This window comes from Panthera tigris, chromosome C1, assembly GCF_018350195.1.
Source record: "Panthera tigris isolate Pti1 chromosome C1, P.tigris_Pti1_mat1.1, whole genome shotgun sequence".
In the NCBI taxonomy this organism is placed as follows: domain Eukaryota; kingdom Metazoa; phylum Chordata; class Mammalia; order Carnivora; family Felidae; genus Panthera; species Panthera tigris.
Window position 1 is genome coordinate 92,558,218 of NC_056667.1, and position 26,399 is coordinate 92,584,616.

General features: G+C 52.4%; 2 protein-coding genes across 4 annotated transcripts; both read left to right on the top strand.

Annotated features, from left to right (window-relative positions):
- Positions 1-1,190: 1,190 nt before the first annotated feature.
- SYPL2 (synaptophysin like 2) lies at positions 1,191-13,584 on the top strand. Its single transcript, XM_007076427.2, has 6 exons — positions 1,191-1,258; positions 1,419-1,493; positions 8,072-8,196; positions 9,276-9,477; positions 10,633-10,824; positions 12,185-13,584. The coding sequence occupies exons 1-6, from the start codon at positions 1,205-1,207 to the stop codon at positions 12,335-12,337; spliced, it is 801 nt and encodes a 266-aa protein (XP_007076489.2). The 5' UTR covers positions 1,191-1,204; the 3' UTR covers positions 12,338-13,584.
- A 3,120-nt stretch (positions 13,585-16,704) lies between these two features.
- ATXN7L2 (ataxin 7 like 2) lies at positions 16,705-25,245 on the top strand. 3 transcript variants are annotated; one of them, XM_007076425.3, is made up of 11 exons: positions 16,705-16,831; positions 18,744-18,809; positions 18,972-19,076; positions 19,481-19,688; positions 19,992-20,278; positions 20,871-20,953; positions 21,310-21,560; positions 22,354-22,552; positions 22,696-22,817; positions 23,308-24,103; positions 25,123-25,245. In XM_007076425.3, exons 1-11 carry the CDS (start codon positions 16,705-16,707, stop codon positions 25,135-25,137), a joined length of 2,259 nt encoding a protein of 752 aa, XP_007076487.1. In that variant the 3' UTR covers positions 25,138-25,245. The 3 variants fall into 3 exon arrangements, with proteins under 3 accessions (XP_007076487.1, XP_042852470.1, XP_042852471.1); XM_042996537.1 differs by lacking the exon at positions 16,705-16,831 and adding an exon at positions 17,410-17,777; XM_042996536.1 differs by having other exon boundaries at positions 23,308-25,245.
- Positions 25,246-26,399: the final 1,154 nt, after the last annotated feature.

The window sequence follows — 26,399 nt, forward strand, 5'->3', positions numbered from 1 at the left end:
AGCAGTCATTCTAAATTACCAGAGGAGAACTCCAATTAATGACTTTGTGACGAGGGGGATCCATATTTACAAGTCAATTCTTCAGAGTCACAGGCTGGTTCTTTCCACCTGGCTGCCGCCCCATGGCTCACTCAGTGACCTTGGACAAATCACTTAACCTTTCACTACTTACACTTACACTACTTACACTTACAATCCAGTAAACCGAATGTGTAATATTCATGATTGCTCACTTGGGGCTCCTGACTAACACTTTTTGAAAATTAGGCACCGATTGAAGGTCAATCATAATGCAACAATGTCAACTTTTCAATGCAAATTATTCTCTAAGTTCCCTATTCCTCAAAGACTATTTTCACTCTCCGTTTTAAAGGAGATCGAGTTTATACTTTTTAATGATTAATAACTTTTAAGTCATTAATATATGAATACCTTTTGTTGTTAAAAAATTAAACAATAGCGTAACAAGACAATAAAAAGTGAGCAATTTCTGTTCTGTTGCCCATTCCCTCTTGTAGTGGCTTTTGGAGATTTTGAAAGCAAGCAGTTTGTTAACCTTAAGGTTTAGAAGCTTATCTCAACACTGATAATGCTTGATGAAAATCCTGTCGGTTCTGGGTATTGTGGTGTGGAAGAAGAGAAAAACGGCGCAGAGCGGCTCCAAATCCACGCAAATAGGAAAAGATAAAACAAGAACCCGTGCGTTCCAGAGCGCCAGGCTAGTTCCGACTTTGGCCATGAGTTGGAGCGGCTGTCCTGTACGGCTTGGGACTGGCCCTGGAGGCTTCTGGCAACGAACTTGAACCCCCTCGCGGCCAAACTGCCCGCAGAAGCCACAGGTCCCTTTAAGGCGCCCTGCCGGCCGACGGGGGGCAGAGGGGGCGGGAGGAGGGTTCGCGAGCGCACGCCACGTGACTCGGCTGCCAAGTGCGCTCCCGAGTTTGACAGAAGTTTGAATCGGACTCGAGGGCTTTCTGCAGCCGGAGGGCCTGAGCCTCGGTCCCGGCCTCCGCGAGCGCGAGCTGCAGCGCCCCCGCGACCCGTCCCGCCAGCCTGGAGCCCGGGCCGCCGACGGCCGTCCGCGCTCCCGCACCGCTCGCTGCCCCCGCCGCCGGCCAGCAGTCGCCGGGCCGACCGCGGTGCCCACAGCCTCCCGGCCAGGGAGCCGAGCCCCCGCGCTGCGCCCCGGACCCGCTGCGCCAGCATGTCTTCGACCGAGGGCCCGAGTCGCGCAGCGGACAAGTCACCGCGCCAGCAGGTACTCCCCGCGCGCCCGAGGCTGTCTTACTACCCCTTCTCCACCTCAGGGTTGGGCCGGACCCTTATTCCGTCCCCTCTCCCGAGTGGGAGTGGGAGGAAAACCGGTGCTTTCCTGGGCCCCCCACCGCCCTGACCCCTCGTCGGCCCCGTGTCCGCAGGTGGACCGTCTGCTGGTGGGCATGCGCTGGAAGCGGCTGGAGGAGCCTCTGGGCTTCATCAAAGTTCTCCAGTGGGTGAGTCGATGCTCCAGCCGCGGGCTATTTCGGGAGCCTGGACTGTGACGCTGACCCGAAGCAATGTGGCCGGAGTGGGGGGCGGGGAGGTGCTGCGGCCGGCCCTGGCGGAAGGGTGGGGGGCGGCGACAGGTGGGCGGGGGAGGGGCGGCCGGGGTGCTTCTCCAGCACTTGATGGCAGGAGGGTGAGGAGCAAGGCATTTGGAGTCCGGGATTCGGTCCTTCTATGTGCAAGGAGCCCTTGCCCAGGGCGCTCACATTTCACCCGAGCGAGAGGACCCGGGTGTAACCTTTCCAGAACTCTGATCCTGCACATACCACTCTTCGGTGGCAGGAGGGGGGAGGGAGGACAAGGAGGAGAAGGAAATCCACGGAGGGCAGAGGAGGGAATGAGGCGGGCGAGGGAAACCATCCGGCCTCCAAACCCACCAGGACCTGACTGATCCTGAAGGTTGACTCGGGAGACAGGGTCCTGGCTGGCTGGCGGTTGTCCTGCTGAGATCACTAAAGTAATCTGGGTTCCTGTAACTGAGTAAGAGAGTGAATGAATGAATGAATGAATGAATGAATGAATGAAGCCTATGGCTCTAGGATTAAATAAAAGAAAAAATATCAAGACAATAAAAGTCACACTATGGCCAAAATGTGGCTTGTAGAATAAGATAAAACATTGAGCTGGGAAGCTGGGGCTCTGGGTTTCAGATGTGGTCCTGCCTTTTCCAGCTATGTGACCTAGGGCAAGTCACTTCTTTGGACCTCAGTTTTCAACATTAGTTAAATGTTGATCACACCATCCCGAGGGTCCCCTTCTGCTCTAAATGGTTGGTATGCTAGAATATTGTCCTTCATTAGACTCACCCCGTGACCTTGAAGAAATCACTTGCCCATGGCCTCAGTTTCCTCTGTAACTGTCCAGGGCAAATACCATCTCCTTGCCTCACTGGTGCTTTGAGATATTGGTATGTTCTCTGTCCTTGTAAGTGCCCAAGGCCTCCTGAGTATAAGTTAGGAATGTGGACAGGTGCAGTCATTCTTTCAAATCATGAAAACTAGTTGGGAGCATTTAGTGCACTATAACTGAAGAGATTTAAGTTAGACAGTCCACACACCAAATGGTGTGTGAATAACTTAATTAATGTGCTTTCAGCACAGAATTCAGCTAGGGAATAAGTTACTGTTAATACTGAGGATGATTGAGTTCTAAAGGGCTTTTAACTCACTGGAGACAGGAGTTAGCACTGTGTCACTGAGTCCTGCCTGAATCATTGTTTGGATGAGAATCATCAGATCTGGAATTCAGGGGCAATAGTGCATTTGGGGTTATCTGTGGATATCTTGAGACCTTGACTGGGGCTACAGGCCAGGCAAGGAGCTCCCAAGTGCAAACTCTGGGATCTGATGGGGACTTTCCACTCTCCCTACTGCCTCAAGACCAGTTGGATGGACTGCTGACTGAGCTTTCACCTCCCCCCACTTCCCTGTTCTGACCCACCACTTGAGTACCAGTGGTGGCCATATAAGAATGTTATTAAGGCTCCATGTGACTGCCATCCAGAACTAGGGAACCATTATGAGGAGCAGAACCTGAAATATAAGAGTACACTTTTATCATTAAACTAGACAAATGGATCTAAGGGAAATTTGAGAAAGACTGTCAAGGGATGAGGGAAACAATGAGGTTATTAGACCATGGAATCATCCTTCATGGGGGGATTCTGTAAAGCTTCCCTCTTCAATCCTTCTATCCTTTTCTCAATCCCCTCCTCCTCCAATACCCACATTTCTGTAAAGGCTGCACAAAACAATGCCTAGGAAAATGATCCAGTCTCCTCCCAGGGTCAGCACTGATCCCTAAGAGTTAAGAACCGTTTGACTTTTATGATCCTCAGCTTCTTAGAGGGGGGTGATGCCTTTCTCTCATAGTGCTAAATCCAGGGGCCCAGGGCTAGACTCTGAACTTAGCCTTCATTTGAAGGGCAGCATCAAAGGGAGACATGATTTGCTTTACTGCCATCCTAGCAGCCTGAATTCAGAGCGTGAGTTTCACTTGCCTGAGTCTCTGCAGGATGAGCTAATATAAAAGTACACAGGAACCAGCACCAGAAATGACAGTGAAAATGTCATTTGGGATTTTCACTCATTTCCTTATTGGAGGGGATCAAATGACCCTGACTGGAAAAGGAAAAAAACGAAAAAGAAAAAGAAAACACAGATCTTGCGTTTATCGTAATGATACTTGAAAACTTGTTGTCATTGTTATCAAAAAGCAATTTTGCTGGAATCCTAGTAAGAAGAAAGCAATGTTAGTCTTTTATTATTCAGGAGCTTGGCTTAGAGCTTGGCTTTTTTTTAATTCAGAAATTAATCTCACTTCAATTCCCAGTTCTGGAGTCTCACTAAGTCTACAGAAAGCTAGCAAAATAACATGGGTATAGACCAAGTATTAAAGAACTGGTTTCCTTAAAAAAGGAAAAAGGCAGATTTTTAGGTCAATGGGCTTTGGTTTAAATGCAGCGTCCTCTGCTTTCTAGCCATAGAATCTGAGGTACCTAGGGTAAGTAACAAAATCTTTGTGGGCCTCGGTTTCTTACCTGTAAATGAGGGTAAGATCCATCTCATGGGTTCACTGGGAGGATTATAAGAGGTAATTTCTGTAAAGCATCCAAGCATTCAGCCCAGACAGTCCAGGAGATATTCAGCAAGTGTTGGTTCCCTTTCCTCCTGTTCCCAAACCTCCCCTTTCCCCCAAATCTTCTCTTTATGCATACTCTCAGCTAGACTTGTCCTTTGGTTGGATTATTCAAATATCACTGCCAGATCCTCACTTTGAGGGTAAGGCACAAAGGAATCTCCTGGATTACTCTGTCACTGTTCCCATAATAAGTCATATCATTATCAACTGTACCCCTGATCAATAATTTGAGGTGCCAAAGCCACTTACTTGGCTCTGGGGTCTCTATAATGAAAATAAACTATTTCAGTTGGTGTGGGGAAATGAGAATGAATACTATTAGAGTCCATCAAACCAATAAGATGACTGTAGGGGTAAGATTGGAGGGGAGATCTTGTCTTGTGCTCTGCACTAACTAGGGATGGTAGTGTCCCCAAGGCTGACAAAGGATCATCACCATCAAGTAAGTCAGCACCTAACTGGCAAGGTTATTTTGACATCTTTCCCAAAGAGATACAGAGGCAGGAGGAGGAGGGTGTGGAGAGCAATATAGGACCATCTCTGTCCCTAGCAATACAGGTCCAAGAGGAGGAAGGTGGAAGGTTGGCATCAGAACTTCAGAGATCCACCCCTTCCCTGTCTCAGGGACTCTCTCTCTGTCTCTGTCTCTCTCTTTCTCCTTGGCTCCTGTTCTTTTGGAGCAGTTTGCTCAACTCAGAAACCCTTATGCTTGGTGACACGGACAGTTTCAGTTCTTTCCCGCTCTTCCCAGTGGTTCAGTCACCTGGTACATTTAGGGAAGAAAGCAAATCTGGTACAGAAAGGTGGAATGGGCTGGGGCAGTGTGTCTTTCTCTGCTCCTGCATGCCAGGTGCAGAGCTACTCCCTGCCTCCTTACAATCCTCCCTGAACACAGGAGAGATCCCCTTTTTTAGCCTCAATAATTTTATGATGCAGAATTTTATTTTATTTATTTGTTTGAGCATGACACTGTTTTTTTTTTTCTTTTTCTGGATGTAAACTCTTAAAAGAAGGTACCGGGTCTTACTCATCTTTGTGTTTCCAGCACTTGGCACAATAATGCTTAATAACTGTTCGTTGATTAAGTAGAAAGAGCACTGGACAGGGAATCAAGAGATGTGAATTCTAAGGCTGGCCCTCACAATGGCTAAATGTGACCCTGGGAGAGTCACTTAATCTTTTGGGACTTTAGTTTCTACCTCTGTGAAATGGGACCATGGGGCTTGATAATCTGTAAGATCTTTTTTGCTCTGCCGTCCTGTGAATCTATGAAGTTCCCCTCAGATTTTTCCCATTGTCCACTTACATAAGAAACTTCATGAGATTTGTCATCTCGTGACTGTGTGATGTTCAGATTTAATTATATATTCTGGTTGATAAAGAGCTATGTAAGGTGTTTAGGGATTCCTGACTTTCAAAGAATCAGAATAGAAGAGGATGCAGCTAGTGCTAAAGTTATTCATGGTATATTTCACTCTCTGAGGAATCAGAGAGCAGGATTCAGGATTTTCAGAACCTCAAGGTGATCATCCAGACATAGAAGAACTTTGGGCAGTGACGAAAAAGTTCTATTATCTGTGTTGTCCAATATGGTACCTGCCAGTCACGTGTGGCTATTGAAATGTGGCACCTGAAATGTGGCTAAATGTGACTGAGTCACTGTGAATTTTTAATTGTTTTAAATTTTAATGAAGTTGAATGTAAATAGCCACACTTGGCTAGTGGCTACGTAGCATTGTGGATAGTGCAGCTCTAGAGTACAGGCTCCATGAAGACAGAGATTTTTCTCTTTTATTCACTACTAAATGATAGTGCTTAGGACAGTGCCAGTACACAGTAAGTGCTCCATAAGTGTCCTCTTTCTGTAGATGTTCAGGAGTGCCTGTCAAGGAAGTGCTAGTGAAGAGAAGGCTCCATAACTCACCATCCGTTGCCCCAAGTTAGGAATACCTATTTTCTTAGGGGACTTTATTGGGTAAAACTATGCTGCCCTTCTTAGAATGTGATACTCTAAATTGTGTGTCCAGTTCTGAGCACCAGAAGCTACTTGCAAGAGGCTCATAGAGCTGACAAAAGTTAGAGAATTCCTATGAGGAAGAGCTAGAGAAGCATCATTGTTATGCCAGTGAGGAGGCTTGGAGTATATAAAGGGTAATGATGCAGAGGCTTTGGGCAAATTCTCTTCAGCTCTGTCAAGATAAGCAAACAGGGCTCTACTGCAGTCTCTGTAAATTAAGCCAGATGAGGAGGCTATTCAGGCATTGGAGAGAGTTATACTGTCTCCTTTCCTGGATGTTTTTTTACAATGGAGACAATTCTCAGTTGTCTGAACTAAACCTCCTGGAAACAGAGGTGCTCATTGTGACCTTTAGAGATGGGTCAATGGCTCCAGCATGGAGAAGATCTGCCAGGGCAGGCAATGCAAGGCGGGGCAGTGGCACCGGACACCGCCGAGGGGCAGAGCACAGCTGCCTGCAAGCCCGGCCAAGAGCACGCTGATAGTATTATCCCCATCCAGTGGGAGAAAGGCCTCTCGATTGCCTGCTCCAAACCCCCTTGTTTAACAGACGGGAAAACTGAGACTCCGAGAACAGAGTTATTTGTTAGAGGTCACCCAGCTCATCAGTGACAGGGCCAGGACTAGAATCCAGATTTCCAAACTCCTAATCCAGGTCTCTTTTCAAAACTCCATAACGCTATCAAGAGTTAGCAAAATCACGTGCACATAACTCTATTCTAAACTCTGGGTGCAAGCCTGGGATGTAGATGAGCTGTCTTCTAGGTGCTTAATGTCCAAGATATGGAGAAACATACAGAAAATGATCATTAACAGAATAAGCTCTGTGCTTAATAAGAATGATTACATCATATACAAGCCCGTATAAGGTAAGTGCACAGGAAACGGGGCCTGAACAGATGATGCGGGAGGATAAGAGATTCCAGTTTCTCACCTCCTTTTCTAACCAGTGTGTTTCCCCAGAAAGAAATTAGAAAATCATAGGTTGAGGAAATTTCATTTCACTCAAGACAGGAGGTTTAGTAAAATGTGATGAAAGGTGGAGAGGAAAACAATTCAAGTGACCTGAAATGCTTCTGGTTCTTAACACTGAGCAATGGCAGCATCAACAGATAACAAGGGGAAACACTGCGGGGGGAACAGTGGAGGCTGATAAGGCAAGTGGAAGGTACTTTGCTCTGGGCGTGGGCCAGGACTGTCAGCATGGACGCAGCCAGCATTGTTGCTGCAAGGAAAAGTACCTTTGGAGGAAGAGGAGCATAGCTCTTCCCTGCTTGGCCCCTCTGAAGGCTTGGTGGAAGTGGAAGTTGCCACTTCTAGCTATACCTCCAGTGAGGCTGGAAGCCCCTGGAAGTTAGCAACAAGGTAACCACAAGATTCAATGACAGCTTCAAAGGAGAAATGGAAAGAATCCCAAAGCATGCCTGATCTCATCACAGAGGAATCTATTCCTAGGGTGCCTCTCCCTTGGCAGGGGGGGGGGGTGGAATTCAAGTCCACCTTTATCCTAGAAGTTTCCAAAAGCCTAAATTGTGTTGCTTATCATCTTAAGGAGGCTACCTATATTCTCCACAGTCACATCCAATGGGGAGATGTGGAAACTGTCCATTTCTTCTTTCTCTCTATCTTCCCCCCAGACACCACTCAAAGTCAACCTCATTCATTTGACTGTTTGGTCCAGGACTCAGATGCAGTGAACACAGCATCCTGAGGCTGGAAGACCAATGGAAGCCATGGGTCCCTACCCAGGAGGGAGTTGATTAAAGGAAATCCTGGTCCCCTCCACAGTATCTGCACCTGTTAAGAGTCAGAAGGTGGTTCTGATGAGATATACCTTCCGACTCTCAAAGGGGCTTCCCTCTCCCTCAGCTCTTTGCTATTTTCGCCTTCGGGTCCTGCGGCTCCTACAGCGGGGAGACAGGAGCAACAGTTCGCTGCAACAACGAAGCCAAGGATGTGAGCTCCATCATTGTTTTGTTCGGCTATCCCTTCAGGTGAGCAGGAATTGATTCTGACCCCACACAGCCTCTCTCGCTTATTTGGCAGGACCTGCTTGGTCTCTTCCTTCTCCAGAAACTTAAAGGCCTTTTTTTGAGTGCCGCTCCAGGTTCAAATAGAACTACGGGACTTGGGTCCTTTCCACCCTTTAGGAATTTCAGACTAACCATAGAAAAATATCGGGGAACCTCAGATCGATCATTGTCATAATAATGTTCCAGTCCATAGATAACCAATAGCAGGTGTAACATAGTTCCTACAGAAAAAAACCATGCAATTGGGGATGGAGGCTTATAGAAGTCTCAGCTAGTTGGGCAGGTCCTTCTGACCTTCAGCAACCTCCTCCCTGCCGTGAAGGTTAGGGAACTTGTTAGTACTAAGATCCTAAAGAGTTGACATGGGGTGCTCACCTGGTACCACTAGAGTACAAGGATGTGCACCTTGACCAGGAGGCAGAAAAGAATACTCTTTCTGGGCTACTTGGGAGCTTAGGGAGGGAGTCCCAACTGTTCAGAGGAGAACTGGGAATAGGACTTGTCTTTCCAGAAATTTTTAGTACCAACGATTAACTATCTCTTGTATATTGCAGGGTGTTTGTTTTTCTCTCCTTATTTTATCCCATATAGTCTCATTTGGGGGGCCTGACTAAGGCCTGGGAATGGGAAAGTCCAAACTAACCTGGCCACTGTGGGCCTGTGTGCCCCTTTCCCAGGGGCAAAATGAAGCTGATCTCCCTGGTGGTTTGGCTATAAGAAATAGATGGATTATTGTGGTAGTGACCTGAAGGGCCCTGGAGATCCTTGGAACTACATGGTCACCATATCTGGGCAAAGTAGACGAGAGTGGGGTAGTGGCTGAATGGGAGGTAGAGTTTGACCAGAATTCCAGGGAGATTCCTGCCTTGACTGCAGGGTTCCCTCCAGAAGCATTCCTCCCCACACACCCCCTTTCTTGGCTCTGTAAGAGTCCCAGGGTGAGAATGAGCACAGGACTACCCCTAGGGCAGGTACAGTCCTCTGCCTCCACAGGAAGAGGATTGCCCCGAGCTTAGGATGGCATCCCCTGCCACCTGCAGGTTGAACCGGGTCCAGTATGAGATGCCCCTCTGCGATGATGACTCCACCTCCAAGACTATGCACCTGATGGGGGATTTCTCTGCTCCCGCTGAGTTCTTTGTGACCCTGGGCATCTTTTCCTTCTTCTACACCATGGCTGCACTAGTTGTCTACCTGCGCTTCCACAACCTCTACGCAGAGAACAAGCGTTTCCCCCTGGTGGTGAGTAAGCAGAGGCCAGAAGTGGGATGGAGAAACTGAGAGATGTGCTTTCTGAGACTGATGTCAGAGTGAGAGGGGAGGACACCCATATGTGGAAGCTCCTGAATCTCCCTGCCAGCTCTTCCTTGTTGATCCCTTCGGGTTCTGTGGTTCCCACAGCTCCGATGACTCTGCCTCTACCAACTTTCTGTCACTTGCTGTGCTCACAGGAGGCATAACAGCATCAAGAAGTGGGCTCTGGAGTTGGCTGCCTGGGTTCAAATTCCAGGGCGGTCCCTTACTGGCTGTGTGCTCTTGGACAAGCCACTTATCCTCTATAAACCTCAGTTTCCTCAATATAAAATGGGGATAAAATAATACCCATCTCGGTGGCGCCTGGGTGGCTCAGGGGGTGTTAAGTGTCCCACTTCGTCTCAGGTCATGAGGTCACAGTTTGTGGGTTCCAGCCCTGGGTCAGCCTCTGTGCTGATGACTCTGAACCTGGAGCCTGCTTCAGATACTGTGTTTCCCTCTCTCTCTGCCCCTTCCCCACTTGTGTTCTGTCTTTCTTTCTCTCTCTCTCTCTCTCTCTCTCTCTCAAAAAAAAAAAAAAAGAAACATAAAAAAAATAATACCCATTTCATAGTGTTTGGGGGAGATGAAGTGAAAATGCATGTAAAATATCTGGTATATAGTTAGCTTCAGTAAGTGTTGGCTATCATTAATATCATTCCCCCTTTACTGTCTCCCTATCCCAGGCATGCAAGGTGGAAGGGGTGCTTCAGGGGACCCCATTTGTCTCTTGCAGTCTGCTCTCACTCTGACACCAGTTGTAGCTGAACAATGGTGACCAGAGGAAAAGCTTGAAGGGGAGAGTGGGGAGTTTAGGCCACTTGGATGTGGGGGTAACATTGACCAGCAGGTGCCTTGATACATTGTTGCCTGGCCTCAGTTCTGAGGGCATGGGGAGGGGTGGCCCTGGGTAGCAGGGTTCCTTTGGTGGCATTGAACAGATTCCTTAAGATGATCTGGGCACCCAGAGGTTCTAAATATTGGGTAGGATAGGAAGAGGTGGCTGTCCTGGGACCCCAGGATCCCAATGCATTCTGGCAAGAGGAAAAGAAGTAATCACGGGGGTCTTTCTGAGTGTATTTCTTGTCCCTCTGCTCCTTTCAGGACTTCTGTGTGACTGTCTCCTTCACCTTCTTCTGGCTGGTAGCTGCAGCGGCCTGGGGCAAGGGCTTGACAGACATCAAGGGGGCCACACGGCCATCCAGCCTGACCGCAGCCATGTCTGTGTGCCATGGAGAGGAAGCAGTGTGCAGCGCTGGGGCCACACCCTCCATGGGACTGGCCAACATCTCTGTGGTGAGACCTGTGGCCACTGAAGGGGACCGGGGGAGGCAGTGCTATCCCAGATGCCCAGGCCTGTCCCAGCTAGCAGGTTCTGGGACAAAAAGAGAGGGTGTCTCTCCAGCTGGCATCCCTTAAAACTGGAGCCAGTGACCCTAGCACCTAAGGATGGCTGCTGGTCCCTGGCTGACCCTGAGAAGACATTTTGGTTTGGGGGGAACCCAAGAGCCATTTAGCCTCCTGTTCTTTCCTCCTTCTGTACTCTGTCTTCCCATTTCCCTTCTCCCCGCATCCAGGCATGCCCTTTGTGACTGCTTCCCACTCCTCCTTTACAATATGTGTTTGTGTGTGTATGTGTGCACATGCGAGCATATGAAGGAGAGCACAGGCTGTGGCTGGGCTCACGGCTGGGAGCAGACCCAGAGTGAGTGAGAAGGGGTTCACTGTCACTCAGGCCTCTAGACTGGAAAGGGGTTTTGGGCAGGTGTGGGTCCGGCAGGTATGCACATGTTTGGCCATCCCAGTTGTTAGAATGGGGAAATCTTTCCATATCAGTTGGTAGATAGCTGAGGCCTGAAGCTTTTCAAATGCCCCCTGTCACCTTAGCCCTGCCCTGAAAATGGCCTGGAACTCTTCAAGGCCCAGCAACTGAAGGGTTTAATCGCTGGCACACCAGGGAGCCTTCTAGAACTTGCTGGAACCCTGCTGATCAGTTTTAGCCCCCAACATTTTATTGTAAAAATTTTTACACATCAAAGTTGAAAGAATTTTACAATGAACACCCACACACTCATCGCCTAAACTTCACCATTAACATTTTACTAGACTTGCTTTATCACACATCTACCCGCCTCCCTTCATCCATCAAACCATCTGATTTTTAATGCATTTCGACGCTAATTGCTTTGACATCAGTTCACCTCCCCCACCCCAATACTTCCTGCTGATAGGTTTTTAAGTATTTTTGAATAAATAGTTGAATATAGCCCGGGCTGGGTCCCTGGTCTTAAGAAAGGAGCACCTTGGACAGCTCTGGTCACACCCACCCTTGAAAAAGGCACTCCTAACAGTGCTTTGGAAAGCGCCACCAGAGCCCCTGCTCCTTGCTCTGCTTTGCATGATGCTTCACTCCAGGGGCCAGACTCTCCTAGCAACCAAGCTACAACCTGGGTGCATGCTGTGGACAGTTAGGGGCTTTTGCCAGAGAGCCCCTTAGTGGGTATCAGCATTGAACCCTGCCTGTATCTCCAGTTCTCTGTGTTTTAGTCTTCTGAGCCCCCTGTGCCTCTTCCTTCACCCCCCACAGGAACTCCTCCTCCCTGTTCCCACAGTTCCCCCCTTACTATTCTCACAAACTTCCCTGATGTCTTTGCAGCTCTTCGGCTTTATCAACTTCTTCCTGTGGGCCGGAAACTGTTGGTTTGTGTTCAAGGAGACCCCGTGGCATGGGCAGGGCCAGGACCAGGACCAGGGCCAGGGCCCCAGCCAGGAGAGCGCAGCTGAGCAGGGAGCGGTGGAGAAGCAGTAAGCAGCTCCTACCTGGCTACTCCCGAACAGGACAGCACCTCTTCAACCACCTCCAGCTTCCAGGACCTCCCTCTTCCTCCTTCTCCAACTCCCCTCCTCCATCATTCTGGGCTTTGAGCTTTGAGACGTCGTCGATGGATGGGCAGGCATCAGCTGTCAGAAACCCCGGCGGTCCTACCAGTGGCTTCCTATCTCTCCTCTTGCTGGAGCCTCGGATGGCAGGAGCTCAGTGCTTCTTGTCTACGGCCTGGACCCCAACATTTTGCTTGGGGTCTTCCTCGTCCACTTACAGCCTCCCGTTGCAGGCAAGGGTTGGGGGCAGGAGACTGGTTCCTAGCAGCCACTTCTATCAACCTGTCAGCTTCAATAAAAGTGGGGGGAGGGGAAATTGGCTGGCAGCCTTCTTCCTGGTCCCTTGCATGAAGGGCCCACCAGTGGTTTAGTGACCCCTCTTCAATGGTTGTTATCTAAGCCTTGTGTCTGCCCTGATCTCCAGTCAGCCTGAGCCTGGTATGCTTCCCACTTTTTCCTCTGGCATCTGCTTGCCCACAGAGCCTACCATGTGGGAACCCAGGAGGCCAACTAGTCTAGAAGACAGCCCTGTAGGGGCTCTTGATGAGGCCCAGACTCAATGGGGAGCAGATATATTGCAACTGGGTTGCAACTTCAAGAAACTGAAGCCAGGAAACTTGCTGGGGAAGCAGTTTCTTCTATTCCCTTAGCCCTCCCACCCCTCCAGGCTGGTGCACCTTCCACCAATAGTAAACTTGTACTTGCCTTAGAAACCCCTGACCTTCTTCCCTGTCCTCCTTCTTGGGCTTAGTCTCACACAGGGGACACTAGATGAGGGGTCTAGGAGCAACTCCCTTTTAGCCCTCTCTGCCTCCAACCTCTCTGTCCATCTCCTTTCCCCAGTCTCTTGGGTCTGAGGCATTCAAGATCCTTTTCCATGTCTGTCCAGGCTTTCCTCTCATTCCTATGGGGCCATATAGGGGCTTTGGAAGGGCCCAGAGGACCACCATGAGGCTAAGTTGCCCCAGAGCCCCAGGACATGGATGGATGGGCCTATTTCTTCCTCATTCTCTGCTCGTTTCCCCGAAACCCCCAACTCCTTCTGTGGCCCCTCTTTCATACTCCCCTATCTCACCTTTATGAAAGGACACACCCTCTCGGTTTGCCCTCTGTTCCTCCCCTGCTTCCTCATTTCTCCCAGGCTCTATCCCTCCCCACCCAAACCCCCAGTCCAGGGCAGGCCAATGCTATTGGTGCTTCTTCACTTCGGGACCCAGTTCCATATTTGTCTTTGATATGTCTCCTCTTTCTGACACCTCCTTCAGTCCCTCTCTGGACCCCAGGGCCTAAGAGTTAATGCTGACTGGGAAAGGGCCATCCATCTCCTACCCAGCTCGAAGCACTTCAGTATGCCTTGGCCATAGGGCTGCTCAGGGAAGGATGAAGAAGGAAGAATCCAGCCATTTTCTGATCCAGTGCCAATTAGCCCACTTATCATCCCAAAGGTGAATGTGCCCTGTGCCAATTTCTCCTCAGGACTGAGTCATCCCCTCCCACCTTCTCACCTCCCTAAACACCATCCCCAGTAATGTGCACTTTACTGGGGTACCCAGAATACAGGACCTTTGATTTGGGGCCCGTCATTTCTTTGGGTCAGAGTTCCCCCACTTGACAGGGGGAGTGTGAGATTTACATCCTCAAATGCTCCAGAATCCTTCAGTGAAATAATTAGGTTTTTTGTTTTATTTTTCTTTTTAGATTTTGGGGGAGGGATTTGAGGAGAGAGGAGAGGAGATGGGGATGAGAGTGTTTCTAAGTCTGAACCTCTCTCTGTCCTGAGCTGTCCCCATGGTTACCCAAGGAAAAGGGGGGAACAGTTTTGCCTGCAGCTCCAGAGACACAGAGAACAAAGAGGTGACCATTTTTCTCTAAACTGGCCCCTGTGAGGGTCTGTGAGCAGCTTCTACTGGAACTTTGTTTGGATTCTGTGTATGTATTTATAATTTATTTGAAATGTGATGGATAAAGTGTTCTCATTTGGGGGCTGAAGTTAGCAACTGGCCCTTGAGCTAGGGGAAGGGGGTTGGGGTGGATATTCACTCCTGCCAAGGACTCCTAGCCCAGAACTCTCCCTAGAGCAGAGAAGGCTCTTTCTCTTCCTCAAGAGCCTAGCTTGTTCTCATCCAGAAGGGCCTTGATTTAGGCTATGGCCTCTCCATGACCGCCCTAAGAGGAAAGGCTACTTCACCTCATAACCTCCAGAAGGCTGGGCTAGGCCAAGTGCTGAGGGCAGAGCTGTCCTCATAGGACTCACATCCCCTCTAATCAGGGCTGGCACTACTGCTTTGCCTAGTAGGGCCTAAGGTAGGAGACCGTGTCTGGTTTCTTCAGACTGCAGGAGGCTAACAGGCAGGGCATTTGCCCTTTGCCCTCCTAAATTCTGACCCTGCCAGGGTACCCACCAAGGACTTTTTCTGAACTTGAGTTCTCCCCACTATCATGGTCATAGGTCTCCTACTTCCAGGATTGAAGATCGGGGTGGGGGGAGAATGTTGCATGTTGTTTTCTGGTGCTTGTTATTACACATTTGAATAAACAGTGCTTCAAAGCATTTGCCATGAAGGAGCCAAGCCTAGAACCCTTCCAGAGAGATTTTTTTCCCCCTCTTCTCCCATTACTTTAAGTTATCGGACAAATATCAGTATTTCCACCAAAACATCATTCTACTCCTTTCCATGCTGCACTCAAAGCAATAGAGTCTGCATTTTCTCTTTTGGTGGCACCAATTTGTCCAAAGTAACTGAGGCTCATTAGCAGATTTACAGTAAACTCAAAAGGCAAGAGATAGTGGCTTCCACAATACTGTTTCCATTTGCTCTGTGACCCAGACAAGCTTCCTGTCAGGAGGTGAAGGCTGTATGCCTTGCCCTCTTAACTATAAAGGTTCTTTCTGAACAAACTTGCACCTCTATCCCCCTTCTGACATGCTACCTTGCATTCCCTATATCTTGGACACAATATTGCATTCAATTTCACCAAGTTCCTGGACCCCCTAGGGATCATCTGTCGTTCTCAGGTTAAGGATCTCTGCTCTCTGAGATTATCTTTGCGGTACTTAAACCTTCCCTGGGTGAAAATGAGAAGAAAGTCTGAGGTCTTGAGGTCACAGACCTTGACTTATTTGCCTCCAATTTGGTTTCCCTTTAGTTTAAGAAATTAATATGGGGTGAGGTGTGAGGAGTTGAAGAGGGAAAAGAGAACTAGTATCTCTTTTCTGTTGTGATGCGGGGGTGGGAGGTAGGCTTTTGTCTCTTGATTGTGTGAGGGTGGGAAGAAATGTTATCAGCTGAGAAGAAGAAAGAGGATGATTAAGGTATTTTCCAGGCCATAGCAAGGAAAATGACAGATCTGATGAGAAATCTCCCTATGCTGAGGCTCTGGTAGCAGCCCTTCCAGCAGAGAAAATATTCATTAGAAAAAGAAGCCAAAGTGATGGATGGAGTCGGGGTCCAGCCAGGGTTTGGGAAGAGGCGGCACAGGGTATCGATCGCAGTTCTCAGGAGGAGAGAAGGATCAGCAGAGATGCCGCAAACACCAGCAGCCTCGGGGCCACCCCAGTTCCGGGGCTGGCTCTGGCTCGGAGATAGCCTTCTGTCATCCTGACAGGTGATCTTGATCAGCCCATCTAGGTCCTTCCAAACCCAGACAACGCCACTCCAACCCTCTGCCCTGCATCAGGGCAGCGTGGGTTTCCCACAGATGAAGCACAACACGGTAGACGAGGACCCTCCCACCCCCCCCCCCCACTCCAACCCTTGTGTCCTTCAGCGCATCCTACAGACTCCCTCCCCTTGCCCTTCTGATTCACAGCGCCCACCTCCCTGCACCTACCCTATTCGATCTACTGGGGAGCGAAGTCGCTTCTTGACCGCCAGCCCGGGAAGGGGCGCCAGCCAGCTGGCGGAGACACGGCTTAGAGGGGCGTCTTGGGCAGAGAGAGGTTTGGGACTAAGGTGTGTATGCAGTGAGCTTGGAAGAGTGGGCTGGTAGCACAAAGAATGTATGCACAAGGGTTAGGAGAGGAGGTCCTGGGGCTTTGGTCTCTTTGCCCCCCGCATTTGTGCATTTTGCAGGGGCTTTTGCAGCAAGCACGGTAGGCAACAGCACGCCCTCCAAGACTACATTTCCCAGAAGGCTACGCGGGAGGGAGAGTGAGGGGCAGGCAACCTGTGCTGCGCTTGCGCAAAGAGTGAGCTGGAAAGGTGGGAGGGAGAGGGGAGGCGTGCCCGCGGCGGGGCTTGGGGGGAGGGGGCCGCGCGGCGGTGGCGCCGGGGCGGGCGCGCGTCCGCGGCGGTGATGGCGGTGCGTGAACGCGCGGCGGCAGCAATGGCCGCTCTGGAGCGGCGGGTGCCGAGTCTCGATGACTTCGCGGGACAGAGCTGGAGCTCGTGGGTGGAACGGGCCGACCTGCCCGCGGCCGACGGTGAGTGAAGCTCCCCTAGAGTCCGGGGACCCCATCACTGTCTCCCCTCCCCCTCTCCGGGCCCCCGCCAGCAGAGGGGAGCCGCCGACGGGAGCCGCCGTCCGGCTCCCCGGCCCCCCAAACAAAGGACCCGCCGGGTCCTAGTGCCCGCCTGCTCCGTCACCTTCGCGCCTCCGGGTCCTAGCGCCGGCTCACCGCCCGCAGCCCACCCTGCCCACCTCTGCTTCTGCCGGTGCCCAGTACCTGCCCCCACATCTGCTTGCCTTTATCTTTCTCTTCGCCTGCTGTCCTCTAGCTTCCGCCCCTCCTGCACCTGCCTAGGGCTTTCCCCGTCCGCAACAGTCCTCTCCACGTGTTTCCCACGCACCCCACTTCTGTGCCCCCCTCCCAACCCCCCTTGTTCTTTCGCCTTCTGCCCCACACCTCCTGCTCCTCGTCGGCGTTTGCCTGCCGGTTACAGTGCTACTGGACCACCCCCCCCCCGCCCCCTCCGCATTAGTTCGTCGGTCCATCCATCAATCCATCCTCCCTTCCTCCCTCCTTTCGTCCATCCATCCCTCTCTGCCTGCAACCCTCAGTCCTTTCCCGGGCCTCTTGCCCTCCCTCTTGGCTCTCTCCCCTGACCCCCACCTTCTCTAGGCCCCTGAGTGCCTTTAGTAAGGGGGCTGACAGCCCCTTCTGCTGATCTTTGTCTCCTGGGCCCCAGGGGGCACCTGGCCTCGTGGCCTTTGGGGTGACAGCAGGCATCACAGCCCTGAAGAAGTTTGCAAGTGAGAAGAGGTGGAGGAGACCGCATGGAGCGGTCTCTGATGACACTTGTTCTCCTCTGAGACATCCGACTCCCAGCTCAGTTCTGCCCATCACTGCATTTAAACGGACTTAAGAGTGGGAGCTGCCCCTTGTCTCTTGCATGCCTAACCCACTACCCTTCATATCTGGAGATTATGTAAGACTGTCAGCGATCTTCTCATCCTAGAAAGGGGCAAATCTATTAGTAGGCGTTAGAAGCACATCTAAGTGGAAGCCCAGGCTACCCCAGGACTGCCCCATGCTGGGTGGGCAAGGATGGGGCCATTGTCAGGGTCTGGGTGCTTTGAGAACCGGAAATGGAATCAGACGGGTTTGGTGACTCAGAATTGATTTTTTTTTCCAAGGGACAGGGAGGGGGCGTAGAGAAGGGGAGGGGAGAGGAGTGAGGTAGGGGGATGGAGGAAAGAGCTGCCTTGCACAGCTAAGATGTTTTTGTCATCAACCCAGAAACTGAGGTACAAGGGCAACCCTTGCCCAAAGCCCTCCTAAAGAGGGGAGGGGCTTGCATAGCTGACCACGGGGACTTTGAAGATGCCATAGGACCCCCAATACAGCAGTTTCTGTGCTCTGTGACCATCCTGTCAACGCAGGACCTGAGAAGCTGGGTGTAACTTTGTCAGTGCCATGGTAACCCAAGTGGAACAAAATTGCATTCATGGGGATGGAGTCCTAGGAGAGTATATGTTTGGTATGGCACAGAGTAGCAGAAAGGACCCATCTAAGAAATCTCAAGAAGGGTATAGTAAAATATGCTAAGGATTGTTTCTCATTTAAATGGGGAAGCAAGCCCAGAAGGAGATCATATTTACCCACAATCACTCAGCTAGTCAGCAGTGGAACCCTGACTTGCACCTTGGAGTGAAGGGTCCATAGGAAAGGTGCCAGGATCCCTTCTAATGGAATTAGCTCATTGCAGAGGTAGCAGGTAAAGGAAGAATGGGCGCTTGAAAATGACCCACTGAAAGCTTCTCCAAGTGGTCCTGAGCACCAGGAGCTTGTTAGGGAGTGTGGGCTTCCTACTGCTTGGCTGCCAGTGCTGGTTGGGTAGGAGTTGGGGCTTCTGGGGTAGGGGTGGGCCTTCTGAGCTGTGTTTCTCCTCCAGGGGCTGAGTTGGAGGAGAGTAACAAAAACACAAAGAAGTTGGATGCCATGACCCTCATTAAAGAAGGTGGGAGTTGACACACATTAGGGCTGGGACCTGGGGCAGATGGGGGGCTGCAGGGGTGGGGGTGGGGAAGGTATCTTCTGAGTGGGGGTAGGAGTGCTCTCTGATCTTACAGGGAAACCCTGGGATCCCCAGCCCCAGTGATAAGGACTTCTGTCATTGCAGACATGTCCATCTTCGGGCACTGCCCTGCCCATGACGACTTCTATTTGGTTGTGTGTAACCACTGCAGCCAAGTGGTGAAGCCTCAAGCTTTCCAGAAGCACTGCGGTGAGGGGCGCCCTAGGGAGGAGATAGAGGGAACAGGGGAAGGTGGAGCACAGAACTCTGAGGACAGGGTCAGTTGGGAGGTCACGTGGGTAATAGGGGAAGGCGCTGGGGATCAGAAGGTCCTGGGGGCGGTTTCAGAGGATTGTGGCGGGTCAGGGTGATTGTTTGAGCAAAATTCTAGCATCTGGTGGAATTAGAGGAAGAGCTAAAAGGTTCAAGAAACTGGATCCTAGAATTTTTGAGTCTTGAAGGCTCAGATTCAGGTGGGAAGATGGCAAATTTAAAATCTAGTCTTGGGAAAGTCCAGAGTTTGTATTGTGAGTCCATGAGCAGGGCTAGGAGGTTGGGGAAGGAGGCAGTTGATACCACTCACCTCGATTACTCTCTCCACCTCCTGGTGACAGAAAGAAGACATGGGCCCCTCAGCAAGCTTTACGCCCGGGCCCCACCCCCACCTCCAGCCCCTGCCAGCTCTCAAAAATGCCATGTAGTGAATGGGCAGGGCCCAGCTTGTAGGGCCCCAGGTTCCACCAAAACCTCCAGGGAGAAGGGCCAGGGGTCCCGGAGCCGTGGCCACCAGCCTCCTGATAAGACACAGAAGGACAACCTCTGGTAAGGAGAGGCTGGAGACTTCCTGAGACCAGCCTTGACCCTGACCCTAGCCCAGGGAGGGATTAACACAAATGCAGGCAGCTGTGGGGCCGTGGGCACTGCTCACAGCAGGAGGCAGCCAGCTCTCTCTGCCGCTCCCTTCCATATGTTCCAAGGAATATGGGGTCCCCTTTTCCCATGTTCTGCACCCCTGCTGGAGCCCACCCAAATTCCAGGGCTGGGAAGGAGATGGCTCTGGGCTAGAGTCCAGGGCCCAGGCCCAGCCCCCCTGCCCCCCAGCCCACACCCTCTCTCCATATGTAGCCTTTTCGTGCCTGTGGTGAATCTGGAGAAGATGTCCAGTCTCCCGAAGCCCGATGGACACGGAATCAGGGTGGCCCCGCCCTCTGCTTTCCTCAGCCAGCCTGGCGGCCTCACCAAGGACTCCCCTGGAAAAACCCCCATGGCAACCCCTTCTAAAGAACCTCCTGGGAGAGAGAGCATCGAGATGACCCCCAGCGAGGGCCCCAGTCACCGGGCTGAAGGCAGCCCCCCTGAAAAGGAGCCTGGTGGGGCCAGACTGCCCCCCAAAACCCACCGGAAGATGGCTCGTAAGTAGTCATGATCTTGGGGGTCAGGAAGGTAGAGTGGGAACCCTTTTGGACTGCTTTGTCCTTGGACCTGACGGAAAGGGGTCAGGAACGAGTGGGCCCGGCCATCACTGGTTGCAGGGTACGGGAGCCCATGGTCACCCCTTGATGTGGACACGTGCTTAAACTCCTTGCTTTCTAGGAAGCCTCTCTCCAGCCCAGGTTTCCTGATCAAGGCTAAGGGAGCTTATGCCCAAGCAGGGCATCACCCTGGGCTGTTGACCTTTAGCTCTTTTCTCACCTAGATCCAGGGCACCCGATCGCTCCCACAGCTGGTTTCTCTGGCATCCCACATACCTGTGGCTGCTTTTGTTTCTTGATATGTGTTGCCCTGTTTTGGACTTGGCATTGCTAAAAGGAGGGCCTGGGCTGGGCATGGGGATGGGGATAGTTCTTTCGCCCAGCAGGGAGCTGCTGGTGCTGGGAGGCGTTTCTCTGGGAGGCCGGAGCCCTGGACTTGACTGCCGGAGGCTCTTGTGTCTCAGGCCCAGCTCTCCCTAGGCCTTTCCATGGGAAATGGCCCTGGGGTTCACAGGAACTGTTTTCCCCACAGGGAAGGAGTGCGACCTCAACAGGCAGTGTGGGGTAATAAACCCAGAGACCAAAAAGATCTGTACCCGCCTACTAACCTGCAAGGTAATCCCAGTCCCACCGCACCGTGAGGGACAGCACACACACAGGTCCTGGGCAAGGAGAGAAACCACAGCGTTAGCCAAGATCCAGCTCAGAGGGTGGGAGTAAAGCCCCAGTGAAGCAAGGGGAGAGGAGGCTGTTCTCAGTGGGCCCACGGTGGAACAGTAGGTAGGGGTGGCTTCCAGATTGCCCCACTCCAATGGAAGGTTCTGGTCCTTTGGGGGAGTGAAACAAAGACACACAAATACACCCACAAACATACTCACAGCCCCCTTCTCCACTTGCCCAGGCTAGAGCACACTGCTGCCTCTTACTCCTGCTCAGCTCACACCCCCTCCCCACCCTTCACCCTATTCTAGATCCACTCGGTGCACCAGCGCCGGGAGGTCCAGGGCCGAGCCAAGGACTTTGACGTGCTAGTGGCAGAACTGAAGGCCAACTCTCGCAAAGGGGAGTCTCCCAAGGAGAAGAGCCCAGGGCGCAAGGAGCCCACTCTTGAACGCCCCTCCCAGGAGCCCCTCTCTTCAGTCCAGGTTGTGGCAGCAGCCGCCCCCAGCAGCACCTTCTCTGCTCGCGCCAAGCAGACCTACCCATACTGTGCACTGCCCAGGTAAGTCCAGGATCCAGTCCCCCATCTGGGGACACTTGGTCTGAAACCATCAGGGACCCCGGGAGATTGACCCAGGGAGTCTCACTCTGCCCTGAGCTTGGGGGATACCTGGGGGCCCCCAGCAGTGGTGTGGAAGTAGGGGACTACCTGCTTCTAACCAAGCATACCGTAGTACCTGAGCCTCTGTGTAGCTTGCCAGTTACAGTACCTGGGATAAAAACATTTTCCCAGCTGCTTCTGACAGGCCAAAACTTGTAACTGGGGAACCGAAAGGGTCAGGGTCCTGGGTGAGGCAGTCCTACTGTATTCATTCACTGGCCCCTTCGTGTGCAGAGGCTGCGCTGGAGCCCTGGGAGAGCCTGCCTTGCCGGAAGGAGACACATGCATCTCTGCCTGTAACACAGGGGGCAGACGCGAAACAGGCTCAGCTCACAGACAGGCTCATGCAAGAAGGGGGTTGAGAGAATTGACTGGGCTGACCAGAGCTGGGTGCAGTTAAGCTCAGATTTTCTGGAGGAGGCGAATCTGGAGCAGATTCCCCACCCACCCCCCCACCCCCCAGGAGGCAGGGCCTGGGAAGTGAAGGGGCTGGGGAGAGGATCCCTTGGGAGCTGTGGCCCCTGACCTTTCCGGCTCTTACAATGTGAGCTCTGTTGTTCCCTCCCTTCCTGTCCTCCTTCCTCTTTGTCTGATTGCCCAGCAGGGTGTCTGCCCTGGTGGTTCAGGGACACCCCCACCCCGACCCACTCCTGTCTCAGTCTCATCGCCCTCACATCCCCTTTGGCCCTTCCAGGTCCCGGGCCTCCTCTGAGAGTGAGTTGGATGATGAAGGCCCCTGTGGTGGTGATGGGGACCCAGGCCTGTTCCCCTTTCCCCTGCCCCGGGGTGGGGCCCAGGCCTCCAGCGAGGAGAGTGAGGAGGAGGGGACATCTGAGGACCTCCACCTCCCCCCTGACTGCCATTATGCAACCCGGCCCCCGCGGCCACAGGCGGTAAGGACCTGGGGCAGGGACCTGGGGTGGGGGGTGGCCCAGCCCTCCTGGCCCACAGTGCGGGGAGGAGGTCAGATCCTTTGTACAGGAGCCCTCCCTGCCTCCCAGGCCCCGCTAACCACGGACCTTCCTTCTGCCTCTAGTTCTGCACGTTTGGGAGCCGGCTGGTGAGTCCAGGATGCTACGTGTTTAGCCGCCGGCTGGACCGGTTCTGCTCAGCACTGAGCTCCATGCTGGAGCGGCACCTCAGCTCACACATGTGGAAGTGAGTCTCTCAGGCCCAGAACTTCCCTCCCTAGACCTCAAGCCCCAGACATACGTGAGCTTCAGAAGCCCTAATTCTTCTCACATACCTATGGATGTGGTTCGGCGTTTGTCGGGAAGACCCCAGATAGAACGAACAGGAGGCGGGGAAACTTGGCAGCCTGAAGCTGGACTAAGGCAGGGCATGGGTGGGCGGTCTGGGAGGGAATCCCGACTCTTAGCCATCACTTCCAGTACCTCTTGGGTGACTAGGGATAGGGGATGTCCAAACTGCGATTTGAAACGAGGTTCTTAATGGGTGTGTATACTAGTTCATTCCTGCTTATCCCTGTGCTGTCTTCCTAACCCTCAGTTCCAGTGTCTCCCAGCAGATGGCAGCAAGGCCGGGGCTCTGTGGGCCATCTCTAGGTGGGGCGGAGAGACTGGTGTATGTCGGAAGGGAGGGCCTCTTGTTTGCTTGGCATCTCAGTGGAGCTCTCTCTCTGCTGCAGGAAGATCCCACCGGCGGCTGAGCCTCCATCCCACCTTGTCAGCTCCGCACTCGCTGCTCCCCTGAGCCCATCCTCTACTGGCAGCTGCCCCCGCCTTCCAGGCCCACCCCTCAGACCCGCCTGCCCAGCCTCCACGCCCCCCGCCAAGGACGGCCTTGTCCCCAGCTACCCTGCAGGCTCCCCCAGTGTGGCAGCTGCCTGCAGCCAGGCGGAGTGCATGGGCGGGAGCCAGGCCATCACCTCACCACTGCCTGCCAACACGCCATCCCCATCCTTCAGCAAACTCCCGCCTTCGAAGGCCAGCAAGTCGTCCAAAGGCAAGGACGGGGCTGAGGTGGAGGCCCCTTCTCGAAAGCGAAAGTTATCACCAGGCCCCACTACTTTCAAACGGACCTGCATCCTGGATCCCCCTGGAAAAGGCAAACCCTCTGGCTGCCGGGGCCTCTCGGCCAAGACTAAAACCGCCCTGGGCATGGGGCTTAATGGGACAGTGGGGCCAAGAGTGAAGCGGGCAGGGCCCCTGGACTGTCGGGGTTCCCCTCATCAGCCCCCTACTCCAGTCAAGGCTTCTCAGCTGGACAACCGGGGAGCGGCTGGACACCCAGCCAAGGCCCTGCCAACCACTTGCCTCTCTGAGGAGGAGGTAGCCAAGAAGCGGAAAAACCTGGCCACTTACTGCCGGCCAGTGAAGGCCAAGCACTGCCAGGCTGGCGCCCCTGCTGATGCGGCCTGTTCTGTGCGCCGCAAGAAGCCGGGTCCAGCCATGGCCTTTGAGGAGAAGTGTTCTACACTGAAGGTACCAGCCCAGCTCCCTGAAGAGCATGGGCAGGGAAAAGTCAGGATGGACGAGGGTAGAATACACATTGGGGACCTGACACAGAGAAGGTGCTAAGTAAATGTTTGTGTAGGGAAGGGATGAAAGAGGAAATTGAGACAGTTCCTGGGCCATCTTCTCTAGGGAGAGGTAGGTCAGCTCTTCGAAAGGTAACCTAGCTTTTGTTTGATGGGCCTCCCTTTATCTCCAGCCCTCTCCCTTGAGCTAAAGAGATGCTACCTCTCCCCTGCCCCGACACCTGCTTCTGTTTTAATCAAAGGGCCACTTTCTGAATTGGCTGTGGCCTTCACACCAGGAACTAGAGCTACCTCTGTCCCCTGAAGGAAAGGCAGTTGGATTCCATGAACTCTGATGGGAAAGGTTTGGGCAATGGGGTGGAGTCTGGGTTGCCAAGCTGTGACCCGACATGCTGGGCAGCAGGGTGGGCAGGCTGATCCAGTTCTTTGGTTCTGCCTCTGGGCATCAGGGCATGCAAGGGCAGGAACACCACCCAAGGTCCACATACGTATATGTGCCCACCTTGCACATGTGCCCACTTCCGGGTTTTCAGGGGCTAGGCGAGTTTTCCAGGGTTTCTGGTAAAGCCAGCAGCCAGGTGTATGTGCCTCTTCTGATGGCAGCCCTGGAGTAGCATTATATGGGCTATATCCATTTGATCTCAGCCAGGAGGACTTACTGGCGGTGAGACAGGGGATGCCCTTCCGGTTCAGGCACGGGCCAGACGTGTACCAAATCCTCTGGCACCCATATGAAAGGGTTTGGGGCAGTGCCCCACACGTGTGTGCATGTGTACATGGGTGTTTTCAGGCTGTCCCTGTTGGGCTGGCATTCATCTCTCCCTTCACCCTTCACCCGGCTTCCCTCACCAGCCCAGCAGGAGAAAAGCAAGCTTTAGCTCCAATGGTCCACACAGTGCACGGGTAGGAGGCCTGCTAGGCCCCCCAGCCTGACCGTGTCTCTTGCCTCTTGTCTTCCTGCAGTCTAAAGCCCATTAACAAGAAAGTGCCTGCCCACTGCGATGGAGCCGCCAGCACCTCCTCCCCTCCAGATCCGGGCCCCAGGCTGCTGCCGCTTTTTATAACTTTATATTATTTTTTTTAAGAAAAAAAAAAAAAACTCTTTAAAATACCTCAAGACTGTCTCCCTGTTCTGTTGCTGCTAAGAAAATGTAAAAACAGAAACGTAGAAAAGGAAGGAAAAAGATGTAATAAAATGAGTGTCCTTGCTGTCCCCATCCGCACCCCAAGAGGCCAAGATGATGGGCAGCCAGACTCCAGCTCCCATCTCTTGCCTGCAGAAGTCTCTTAGCTCTTATATTTTTGTCCTTTTAAACAATGTGGAAATGGCTGGGGTTTGTGTCATGGGGGCAGTCTTCTCTTCAGATAAGATGATGAGGCATGTAGCTCTGAGGGAGCAAGGCTAGCCAGAGTCTTTACCCCAGAGATGACTCCAGTCATCAAGGGAAACTTGACAGGGTGGGGAGCCACACCTCCGGCTCTACTCTCAGGTCTTTGCCCTGAACCTCTGTGGGAGTCAGCTAGGGCCCTTCTCCAGTCTTTCAGCCTCCATCCAGTCCTGGGCCTCCATCCCATCTCTGAATTATTGCCTCAGTCTCCAGCTGTTCCTGCCCTTCCCGCCTCTCACTAGCAGCCTTATTTTCTCAACCACTCGGGGAGCTCGAATTGAGTTGGTAACTGCTCTAAGGATGTCCGTGATTTCTGCGGGACAGCCTGTTTTGGTCTCTGTCCGTAGCCTGTGGGTTTGCCCTTCAGGAAGGGATAGGGTCTCTCCCAGGTAGGTCTCCTTACGGTGAACCACACCTTTTTGGAGGCAAGAAGGGGAAGGGTATGATCACTTACAGATCTTCTGGTGTGGGAGGCAGCAGGAATGTGGGAGGACCTGGTCCCTCAGGATCACCTGGCTCCCCAGGACTGAACAGATGGTGTGGAGGTGGGAAGGGCTGAGTGTGCCCTAGTTCTTCCCTTTATCTCACTGGAGACTAGTGCATGTCCCTCCTTTGGTCCTCAAACCTGAACTCACCAGGCACAGGGCACTATATTTTGGCCTTGTCCTTTCGGTCTCTTTGCTTTTAGGCGGAAAAGACTCTTATTCCCTTAACAAGCCAGAAGAAGGGATGGCAGGAGGGTGTAGGCAGGTGGAGAAATCCAGTGTTTCTAGAAGACTGTTCAAACCACTGGTCTCACACTCTTGGTTCAGTGTACGAAGTTTGTGATTGGGGTTTGGGTGGAATCAGTTA